The 12,213-nt window shown below is 42.9% G+C and overlaps 1 protein-coding gene across 1 annotated transcript in view; it reads right to left on the minus strand.

Moving 5' to 3' along the window:
* ap1m1 (adaptor related protein complex 1 subunit mu 1) overlaps positions 1 to 12,213 on the minus strand; it is a 111,203-nt gene that overhangs the window by 80,757 nt on the left and 18,233 nt on the right. Inside the window, exons 3-6 of the mRNA XM_039767032.1 lie at positions 7,415 to 7,482; positions 7,157 to 7,287; positions 4,555 to 4,702; positions 4,105 to 4,231 (exon numbers count right to left, since the gene is read on the minus strand). Of these exons, the coding sequence (XP_039622966.1) occupies positions 4,105 to 4,231; positions 4,555 to 4,702; positions 7,157 to 7,287; positions 7,415 to 7,482 (474 nt within the window). The remainder of the gene's footprint in view (positions 1 to 4,104; positions 4,232 to 4,554; positions 4,703 to 7,156; positions 7,288 to 7,414; positions 7,483 to 12,213) is intronic.

Genomic DNA, 12,213 nt, shown 5'->3' on the forward strand with positions numbered 1-12,213 from the left:
AATTGGCAACATAGTATGCTGTTCTGAAAGGTTTTGTCAGGACATCATGTTGCTCTTCATTTATTTGTATTATGTCCTTTGCTATTGTCGTTTGTTCAGAGAAAGAAGCCACAGATTGGACACCCATACACTTCTTGTGATGCACAGATTTGTCATGCTTTAATTTTTTTTTTTTATTTTCAGAAATTGCGAGGAACTTACGACACACCCAACAAAACATTGTGTTGTTCATTTTATCATGTTCTAGCCATGGTAATTCCTTTGTCCATGAAACCAAAAAGCTATGCTTTCTTTTTGCCCCATAGTCAGATATTTCTGAATTCTGGCTGTTTGCTCTTCTTCCTCTTTTCTCTGTTCTTCAAACTGACCTGTCTGCTTTGGCCGAATAAAGTTGAAATAGTTGCGTAAATCTAAGCATCCACTCTTTCTCCACATGTATCAGCGGTTTCGCAGGCTATAATTTAATTAGCTTCACGGCCTACGGAAACTCTATGGACCCCCTAAAAGGACATGGATGAACAAAAACAAAATCCTTTCAAACTTTCATGTGAGCATCAGAAAGTTTTGCGTGTGCACCCAGAACTGTAAAGGACTCTTGTTTCCCCGTGTCCCTTTAGGGGCTCTGTAAAACTCTGCACTTAGCAACAGTAAATAAATGAAGTGAGAAGTACACTCCTTTACAGTATGGCAGCAATGTACCAGTTGTGTTTGCCAAACATAATATAGCACCTCCCAGGTGGCGCAGTGGTAGTGCTGCTGCTTTGTAGTAAGGGGACTGTGGAAGATTGTGGGTTCGCTTCCCGGTTCCTCCCTGTGTGGATAGCGCTTTGGAGTACTGAGAAAAGTGCTATATAAATGTAAAAAATTATTATTATTATTAATGATCCGGCTGGAGATTTAGGGGGCCCAAATGGTTGGACAGCTTCTGAGCACTGCGCTTTGTGAAGGTGTAGTGCAATTTGCAAATAAAAACACTTCAGTGAGTAAGGAGAGGGGTGGAAGGAAGGCAAGAGACAGGATGGAGTGTAGAAGGTGTAGAAGGAAAAAACAGAAATCTTAGTGATTGACAAATATGGAAATAGTGAGGGTATTAGAAGTAAACTTGATCTCTTAGGTTTAAAAGCCAAGGTGGAGATAAAGAATTTAGGGGTAATCATGGACTCTGACCTTAACTTTAAATCACAATCACATATTAACCAGATTACTAGGACTTTATTTTGTCACTTAAGGAATAAAACAAAAAGTTACAACTCTTATAACATTACAAGAAGATTAAAAATTAGTTCACGCTTTTGTTTTTAGTCCACTAGATTACTGCAAAAGGACTACCCAAGACAGACATCAACTGGTTGCAGCAGCCAGAATCTTACTGTAAGTAGGAAAAGAATATTTGTGCACATCCCACCAGTTTTAGCGTTGATACATTGGTCTCACGTGTCATTCAGAATTGACTTTAAAATACTAGTAATGGTTTACAGATCCTTAAATAATTTCGCTCCGTCCTATATTTTAGAATGCCTGCCCCCCTACACTTCAAATCGTAAGTTTAGAAGAAGTGGTGAGGCGGCTTTTTGCTGTTATGCACCTAAAAACTAGAATTGTTTACCAACAGAAATTCACCAGGCTAATACAGTGGAAAACTTTTTTTTCTTCTTCATATAAAACTGCTAAAAACCCATTATTTTAATTTTATTTTTTTGTAGCTACATTTTAGTTGTATTCCTAATAGGCTATATGGGCATGAAGCCTGAAAACCAAGAAAAATGAATTGAGAGCATTTATGTTGGGTATAATTCCCAGTGCAGGCTTTGGCCTTGTAACACCTACAGATTTAGTTTTTTTTTTCCTCCAACCTAACTGGAGTTTTTTTCTTTTTTCTTTTCTAAACCGTCTCTGCCGTTCACGTTGTGAAGGGTGGGGGCTGAACGTACGCTAAGGAGATGCGGTCGGATCAGCTGCTGGCTTGCTGTTCCTGCTGCCGAGCTGCATGTTCTGTTTGTCGCGCTGCGTGTCAATCATTTAAAAGCCTGTACAGAAGCTGTCCTTTTGTCTCACGGGTCATTAAAGTGTCTCTAGCGGAACATCAAAGTGTCTTTCCGAGAAGATCACGCCTTGACCCAAGATTTTTTTTTTATTAGAAAAGAGAGACATACTATGAGGGACAGCCAGGAGTCTGGCCCGGCTGGGACACCTTCAGTCGTCAAGGACAGGGAGAGATGGCATTCACAGGGCACTGTCTCCCCCAGAACACTAGATGAAGAACCCCTGGTTTGCAGCAGCACCTCAGATTCCCACAGGGTATCATGGGACTTGGAGTTTGTCGGCTCTGCCCTATTGGGATCTGTGGGTGCCGCCAGGGAGTGCTGCGGGGTCTCGAGAGCCCTACTATGTTAAGCTTTCACCTCACCCGGAAGTGCTTCCGGACCATGCTACCAGACCACCAGAAGTAATCCTGGGTGCAGCCTGAAGCCAAGGAGCCAAAGTTGGGAGATGGAGGTCAACCCTTGCTGGAGGAGGAGGAGCAGAGGCAGAAGGAGACAGAGAAAGAAAGAAAAAAGTGTGCTTATTGTGCTTATAGCACTTTGCTTGGTGCAGCACCGGTGGGAAACAATTTGGGGAACGTTTCCCACTGAAATAAAGCCTTGTGTGTTGTGCTGAACTTGTGTCCAAGTCTGTTTGGGTCAGGTCAGGTGAGCTGGTGTGCCCCCTGGTGGCCACAATACTCATATAAGTATATAAGGATGCAACTAAATAAAGTATTATTTATATGTTATCATAAATTTAATAAAGTATCTGACTCTTCTAATTGATATTTATCTGTTTTTAAGATTGTTTAGATTAGTTTGCTTTTTTTCCTTCTTAATATTATTGCCTTATCTTGCTTTTCTTTCGTTGTAACTTTCTCGTTGGCATTTTATAAAGCACTAGCCATGTGCGCCCAACTACGTTGCGCGTGTTAAAGTTGTCTGTGAAGGGCTCCCTGTTTAAACGTGGCTGCCAGTCGTGAACTGGGCCCTTCGTCGCACAGCATTATGATTTTTTTATAAGGGAAACAAAATTACAAAAGAAAACCCTTTCACATTGATTTGATAGGAACGGCCTACTCAGAATCACTGTCCGAATCATAATTATGTGGTGGTGTAGGAGCATTTCTGCTTCTGTCCGCCGACTCGTTTTCACGACGCTATCGTTTCCTCTCACGATGTCTTCTCAACCTTTCTCCAATCTCGCAGGTTGCTTTGTGGCAATCCAAAGAGTAAGGCAATATACACGGAGCAATGGTTATAAAAGGGGGGCACATAGGTATCCAGGCTCTTTAAAGCATAAATAGGGATCACTTCACTGACATGTGAGCAAGCCACAATACAACTGTGAGACGCGCAGCACTCGCCGGCTACAAAGTAACAATAATAATTTCCGGAACGTGCTGTTACGCTGTCATTCATTTTACTCACTGTCTTTCTTTCATTCATATGTTAGTTAGACACGTACCTTTTATCTTCGGCAATCTCATTCTCTAACCAGGCCTCAGGAGCTAACCAGCATAACACTGTCCACCACCCCTTTTGTTATTCTGGCACATTGTTGACATCCGTGAGTAACAACGACATACTAAACTGGAAGGTGGTCTACGCATGCGTGGAATTCACGGACAAACAAAGATCAAGATCTAAATGAAGATCTCTTTAGTTAATTTAAAGCACAACAATTTGTTTAGTTTGAATGTCTGTGTTTTGAGGTGTGACTGGCGTACTACAGTCTTCAGTAGTATAAGCCTGGAGGAGATTCTTAATGCAATGCCTATGTTTTAGCTGTCTCTCTACTGCCATCTAGTGCTTCTTCTTCTAATTCATTCGCAGACAAACAAAGATCAAGATCCAAATGAAGATTTTATATAGAGATTTTGAGTTATATTTTTTGAATGAAAATGTGCTATATAAATAAATAGTATTATTGCAAACATTAATAACTCGTCTGAGAAAACTTGCAACAAAAAGCAGCCCACTGTGGTTTTTAAACAAAATGCCGATTTGTTTCTCTGGGACAGGTCGTATCTATGAAGACATAAGCACTCATTTTGAACCCCTATCAAGATGTACTTACGTCCAGTGTTTTCAAACAGGACCTTATCGTTCAAGCCAAGTCTCAGTTCTGGCATTCCAGACAGGAACACTCTCATTTTGATGGATCCTACAATCTCACTGCGCAGTACGTTTCCATTGGCGCTAACCTGAATAAACAGAGAAGAAGTTTAAAAAGTGAGCCTGGGAGCTTTAGTTTAAAAAAAAAAAACACAACACAACTGCACTCCAGCACAGGACTAATGAGCATCTCTAGAAACAATGAGGTCCATGGCTTTATTTCCCCCCATCCACCTTAACTCAGGTTTTATTTCCCAGAAGTTTTTAATGCCACTTTTAAATTGAAATTGCTTATGATTAGATAGATAGATAGATAGATATGAAAGATCATATCGTATGAACGATCTGATGAAAATGAAAGATCAGCCCCAAAGATTTTTTTCTTAAAGCCACTGTAAAGAATATCACAAACCAAAAGGTTGACGGATTCAATCACGTCCAGGAAGACTTCATTTTTCCTGTACTTGATGCCCTCTGACCTCCATGAAACAGCATTGGTAACGGTGGCAGGGGGCCGAGGGGCTCCAGTGTCCAGTTTGTGTCCCTCCTGGGTGATGTATCTGAAAACCCAAAGAATGTCTTACAATATGCTTAACTGACAAATACAGACAGTCTCAAAAACAGGCTAAAGATCAGATCTCTTCCATACTGTTTTTTTTGCTAATGTGATGTTGCTAAACAATAAAACTCGGGCTACTGGAAAATCATTAAAATTAGATTAGATTTCCAAGGGGAAAATTCACATACTCCAGCAGCAGCAAACTGATAAAAAATGCTAAATGAAAAATGCAGGTATAACAATAACTTTGTATAATATTAACGTTTACCCCAGGTGGAATTGAAGAGTCGCATAGTGTGGGGTCTCCTCAGTCTGTCAGTGGAGCAGGATGGTGACAGCAGTCTGTCTGTCGCTGAAGCTACTCCTCTGTCTGGAGATGATCCTGTTCAGTGGATGCAGTGGACTCTCCATGATTAACAGGAGTCTGCTCAGCACCCGTCGCTCTGCCACAGATGTCAAACTGTCCAGCTCCGTGCCTACAACAGAGCCTGCCTTCCTCACCAGTTTGTCCAGGCGTGAGGCGTCCATCTTCTTTATGCTGCCTCCCCAGCACACCACCGCGTAGAAGAGGGCGCTCGCCACAACTGTCTGATAGAACATCTGCAGCATCTTATTGCAGATATTGAAGGACGCCAGCCTTCTAAGGAAGTATAGTCAGCTCTGTCCTCTCTTGCACAGAGCATCAGTATAAATGACTATTGAGCTTAAATGTATTAAGGCTGCAATAAGAAACACAAAGTTCTGCCACATTCAGTACCCTCCATAATGTGTTGCACAAAGACCCATTTTTCCTTGATTTATCCCACTGCTCCACAATTACAAATTAAACAATTCAGACACTGCGATTAAAGAGCACATTGCAGACATCCATTTAAGAGGATCTGCACACATTTTGGTCACATAATACAGAAATGGTCACTACAGCTTTATAACCAAACCCGGGGGTTGGTGAGTGAAGCGAGCAGGGGGCAGAGCCCCCTAGTTGTAGAAATAATAATAATAATAATAATAGCAGCTCACTACTCAAAACATGGTGCGCCCGGTCTCGAACCCGGAACATTCGGGTTATAAGGCAGCAGGCACCATTCAAGAATATGTGTAAACTCCCTGTCAATTGACATTTGAGCTTGCGTTTTTAACTCATTGACAGCCACGTGTAAATCGAATGCTTTTTTTTTTTTCTTTGGTTATATTCTTGAATAAAAGCGTGCGTTTATTTGATATTTGGACTAAAGTCTTGACACATTATACACTTCTCGTCATTATTAGTATAACATGGAAGAAGAGTTACTGATATTACTGTAGTGCCTCTGTTCTCCATATGACCACAAGTTTTAATACCGTGCTTTTGGAATTCACCAGGCTGATAAGGTGGAGCACTTTAAAAAACTGCTAAAAAAACACATTACTTTAACATGGCTTTCTGATAACTTCACCTTCATTTAATCCTGATACTCTGTATATTCAATTCATTGTAATAACTATTCATGGTGGCTTTAAAATCCGTACTGACCCCTACTCTCTCTTCTGTTTCTTTTCCCGGTTTTCTGTGGTGGCGATCTGCGCCATCACTACCTTATCAAAGCACCGTGATCTCCTACATTGATGGATTAAAAGCCAGAAGTCTACATGACCACCACCATCCATGAGAACCCTAAATACAAAGAGGACTGTTTCATTTATGTTAGGTAGAATGCCCAGAGGGGACTGGGCGGTCTCGTGGTCTGGAACCCCTGCAGATTTTATTTTTTCTCCAGCCGTCTGGAGTTTTTTTTCTGCCCTCCCTGGCCATCGGACCTTGCTCTTATTCTATGTTAATCAGTTTTGTCTTATTCTAATTCTTACTTTGTCTTTTATTTCTTTTCTTCATCATGTAAAGCACTTTGAGCTACAATATTTGTATGAAAATGTGCTATAGAAATAAATGTTGTTGTTGTTCTGAATTAAGCAGGGAGTGAAGATCATTTCCTCCACAAAATTCAGTATTATGCTACCTGCTCATTCTTCACCAACTTGCTGAACAACAAACACGTAGGTGGAACGTAAGGTGGAATGACAATAAATCTAATTGAAATGAACTGTATTGGATTAGTGGAAGGGTGGCATGGTGGCGCAGTGGGTAGTGCTGCTGCCTCGCAGTAAAGAGACCTGGGTTCACTTCCCAGGTCCTCCCTGCGTGGAGTTTGCATGTTCTCCTCGTGTCTGCGTGGGTTTCCTCCCATAGTCCAAAGACATACAGGTTAGGTGCATTGGCGATTCTAAAGTGTCCCTAGTGTGTGCGTGTGTCCTGCGGTGGGCTGGTGCCCTGCCCGGGTTTTGTTTCCTGCCGTGCACCCTGTGTTGGCTTGGATTGGCTCCAGCGGACCCCCGTGGCCCTGTAGTTAGGATATAGCGGGTTGGATAATGGATGGATGGATGGTTTAGTGGATTGAAAGTCGACAAACCCATTACTCACTCTTGAAGAATCTTGCTATCTGTGGTCTGGGGGTAGCCAAAATCCATTAGCTCGTCCATTAGTTCATAGATGATAACAAAGTTGTCTCTAATGCTTTCTTCTTCCAGTTCTTTGAAGTATTCTGAAAACACCTGCACAAGACCAGGAAGACATCATGAATACAATGCAGCCACTAACCACTACCAAAAAAAAAAACTAAAACGAAACTTACAAGTATTCTACTGTAACAGGAATCTGATCTTGGCCTAAGTGACTCACCTGGACAATCTTGTACAAAAAAGAAAAGACCAACGATACACAGGCATTCTTCTTGGATGTGGCGACAACTGAAAAGAAAACTTTGTAAAGGAAAATATCCTTATTCAATTAGTGCTGGATTTTTTCCAGTGTAACAGCTACATGCCCCTAATTCTTCAGATGTAATTATAAATGTGGATTACCGTTTTAATACTGGCTTCTTACCAAAACATACACCATATGACACATACAAGCAAATCATAAAACACAGTACAGAGCTTATAAAAAGCCACAAATCCATCAAATGTTCATAAGAGAAACTGAAACGTCTGGCGGAGTGGTGACTCTGAGGTTAAGGATCTGCGCTGGTATCCAGAAGGTTGGCAGTTCGAATCCCTGTTACTCCCAAAGGGGATCCTACTCTGCTGGGCCCCTGAGCAAAGCCTCCAGAGGTGCTGTATAATGGCTGACCATGTGCTCTGATCCAAAGGGGTATGTGAAAACTAACAAATTCCTAGTACAAGAAATTGTATATGGCGAAATAAAGATTAAAAGTATGAAATATAATGATCCCAAGTACAAGCAAAGACAACAGCGGAGAGGCTCAAAAACAACAACAAAAAATAAAATGGCCTAGTCAAAGTTCTGATCTCAACCCTACTGAGAAGCAGCTTCGTTTGAAAACTGCACGTCATCCGACTGATCTGAATGACCTGCAGAAAAGTTGGTAGGAATAATTGAGGGTGGGGGACAAAAATCACTCCTGAGCAGTGTGTATAGCTGGCTCAGGCGTAAGGCTGTTGTTATGGCAAAAGTAGGCCCTGCTAAAGGTATGGAGTCTGAATACATATACATACAAAGTCCCCGAGTTACGGACATACGACTTACGAACGGGGCCACAGCTGCTCCATCTGTCTGGGGGACGCGATGCAGGCTCCTCAGTAACTGCCGCTCCGTCGTCTCTGGCCTGGGGACACTGCAAGCGGTGGCTGGAGGGGGGCGGTTTCGCTGCTCGCGCAGTGTAGTGTCCCTTGGGTGGTTCCGGTTGATGAATGGGGCGGTGGGGGCCACACCCCATTCATTCTCAGTGGGCGGCCGGGTGAGTGGCAAGTGCTCGTGTGCAGGACGGAGGCTTGATGGGGCGGTGGGGGCGGTTCGCTACCCGCCCACCACGTCGCCACAGCTACTGCTCCTGACTGGACGGAGGCTGGATAGGGCAGAGGGGGGCGTTTCACTGCCCGCCCACCACATAGCCTTGTAGTGTCCCTCGATTGGCTGCCCAGTTTGCTCTCGGTGGGCAGCTGGTGATGCTGCAAGCGGTGAACCGGTTGTGGCTGAAAAGAGGCCATTGAGGATGAATGGGGCGGTTGAGGGCAGCATTGTACTGTGCCTTGGGAGGCTGCCTGTTGAATGGGGGGCAGTGGTGGGCGATTCACTGCCCGCCTTTGGCCGCACCCTGTTCGGTCTCGGTGGGCTAACGCTGCAGGCAGCATACTGCATGCAAGTGGAGGTGACTGTGTGGTGGTGGGGTGGTGAACCCCCCCTCGTCGCCCCATTCATTCTCAATAGCAAGCCTGCTTGTACTGTTACGTACACAGCAGGAAGTTGTCTCTCGTCAGCACACCAGATGTGCAGACGAGGGATGCCTTCCTGCTGTGACAGCGTGTCCAGTGCTGTGCAGAAGAGCGCATCTTAACCCTTCAAGAATGTCTCTGAAACACAAATCTGATGCAAGTGCTGGTGATACAGTAAAGAAGAGAAAAACCATCACCTTGGAAAATAAAGTAGAAATAATAAAACGGTCAGAGAGGTGAAACTCCATCATTCATTGGCAGAGCACTTGGTTACAGTCGGTCAACAATAGCATTCATTCAAATAATGTACCTGTTCTGACTTACATACAAATTCAACTTAAGAACAAACCTAAATTCCCTATCTCGTACGTAACCTGGGTACTGCTTGTACTTATGTAAGCAGCTTTATTCCACTTATTAAATCTTTTAGGAAGACACTTTTGACAATTTATTTACATTAGCTTTAAAAAGAAACTTTCAGAACTGGTCAATAAAAACACTTCTTGGAAGAATATGTGTATGTACGTATCTTATGAAATCCAGAGAATGGTGAAGACCTTCAAGAGGACTAAATACTTTGCAAGGCAACACACTTGCTGTTATTTCTAACTTAATTTTTTACACTTTATTCCCACCAGCCTGTAATCAATGTTAAGTATGTTGTATACGAGGTGTGGCAGAAAAGTAATGAGACTGATTTTTTATTTACCAAAGTTTTTATTTTTTTCAAACATCAATTTTATCCCCATCAAAGTAGTTCCCTTGGGCAGCTACACACCGATGGAGACGTTGTTCCCACTGTTGGTAGCAGCGCTGGAAGTCTTCAACCGGTATGGTCTTCAGCATGTCCGTTACACTCTTTTGGATGTTTTCTAAAGTCCCGAAATGACGTCCTTTGAGGACATTTTTCAGTTTAGGTCACACGGACTGAGGTCAGGTGAATAAGGGGACTGGGGAACCACAGGAATGCGTTTTGAGGTCAAAATTTCTGTTATGGAGAGGGCAGTTTTTCGGCACCATTTTGGCACAGACCTTTCGCATGTGCAAATGTTCTGTCAAAATTTGATGAACGGTAAATTTGTTCAAATTTAATTGTTCACTCAACATTCTTAATGTTAAACGACGGTCTGATCTCACAAGAGTGTTCACACGTTCGATGTTTTCATTGGTTTTCGGGTTGAAGTCCTCCCTGAACGGTGTTCATCTTCAACGTGTTTTCTGCCTTCCAAAAATGATTTGTGCCAGCGAAAAACTTGAGCTCGGGATAAAGAATGTTCCCCATAGGCCTGTTTTAACTTTTCAAACGTCACACTTGCCGTTTAATGGCACACCGTTGCTCCAAATTCTGCTGTTCCATTTTGGGTGACGCACAACCAAAAACACAACTTCGCTAATAGCAGTCACAAAAATCACGTAGTTAACGGAAGGAGTTGAAACTCGCACTGAGCTATGGGAGGGTACTGATACACGTGTCCTTATCAAGGACAACAGCGCAGCATTGCCAGATCGCTTACAGCGTTGCCAGTCTCATTACTTTTCTGCCACACCTCGTATTTTCAATGGAGAAATGAATGACTTTACAGTAGGTTAAGAGGAGCAATGACCAGTGGAAAGGCGACCTCGAGGGCATCACAGATCATGACCAAGCCATGACACTCATGATGAAGATTTATTTTAGGATTAATACTCAACCCAGAAAGCTGATGCCTTGCAGAATTGGTTTGACCACATCTGATAAGCTGAATGGAGGGTGCGTTTGCTTTGACACGCCAAATGTAAAAGGATTCTACAATTTCAATTGGAATTACAAAACAGCAATATAAAACACGCCCCAGGCTCTTCAAAAAGCCTTTGAGATTCCTAATAAAGAAACTTTGTCACTTGCATGATGTGAGATTCAGGATATCTCAACCCTGCCAGTTATGGGGGGTTAGTATCGGAGGTGAATACTTTGAAAAATGACATATTCCATGAAGAGCTCAGCCTCTTATCAGACATAAGAGTTTAAAAAACACAGGAGCTACAAATATACAGGGTGAGCCAAACTGAACTACAACATTTCTCAAGGTCACTACGCGAGGTAGAGGCAGCAGAGTTGGTTGGCGTGGGAGGTCCATTGATAGGCGAACCTTTGTAGTTTTCAGTCTGCAACATGCCTTGGTCCAGTGTGCAGCAGGCTTTCACTGTCGAAGCATTCTTCGAAAACAACAAATCCATCATCACTACACAACGCGCCTTCTGAAAGCACTTCAGCATTCCTACTAACGGTGACGTCCCAAATCAAAAAACAATTCTTCAGTGGCTGAGGTCACACACGTGAGTTTAGGAGGCAGTCAACAAGCCCAGAGGAGAGTGAAATATCGCAAGACACGGGGCTGATTTGCGGTACTAACGCCTCTCTCTCTCTCTTTCGTCAGACACAAAGAAGAAAAATATATACCAGACTTCTGGGTTCCCAAGATGGCCGCCAAACGTCACCTCCAGCACCCTCTGATGACGTCACTTCCAGCTCCCATCCAATGACGATACTTCCGGTCTCCCAAAGATGACGTCACTTCCTCCATCACATCACTTTCGGTTCCTGTTGAGGACGTCGTATCAGTTCCTACCAGTTTCAACGTCATTTTCTGCCAACTCATTTCAGTCAGCCATTTTGTTCATGTATAAAAATGGCATCTGTTGTATTCATGTTATCAACTGCTATGTAAATGGTTTTTGATCACATTTTGCCTCTGCATTTTTCTTTTCTCCTTTGGATATTATACGGGGACAGTCCCCAACTCTTTCCCGTTGTGGAAGTATTTTTGTTCATTATAGTGGCTAAATTTAGACAGACGGGTACAACATTGAACAGAAACTCTCCAGGCCATCCTCGGACTGTATGCCTGCCTACACAGATTATTGTAGAAATGGAACACACATTAAATGTGTGTGTTCCAAATAACGATCTGTTATTACCACTCTAAAACTCCACTTCACTCCCAGATAATCAATCAAGGCATGAGCTGGGAGAAGTTTGTGTACGTTCTAAGTCGGAGGAGGGATGGAATAGCCGGCGGCTTGCAGCTTGTCTTTATCGGCACATTTACAGGGCAAAAGACGCTGGCGGAGAGGTGTGAACAGATTCAAGGTGGGCCGGACCTACGAGTTTTTTCGTAGGCTCAGGTAATTCTAGTGTTAACTAAACTGATAAAAGTGTTGGTGAGTGAATGTCTGTCCATCAGTCTGTTGACTTTGCATGTTATT

This window comes from Polypterus senegalus, chromosome 10 (assembly GCF_016835505.1).
Source record: "Polypterus senegalus isolate Bchr_013 chromosome 10, ASM1683550v1, whole genome shotgun sequence".
NCBI classification, from domain to species: domain Eukaryota; kingdom Metazoa; phylum Chordata; class Cladistia; order Polypteriformes; family Polypteridae; genus Polypterus; species Polypterus senegalus.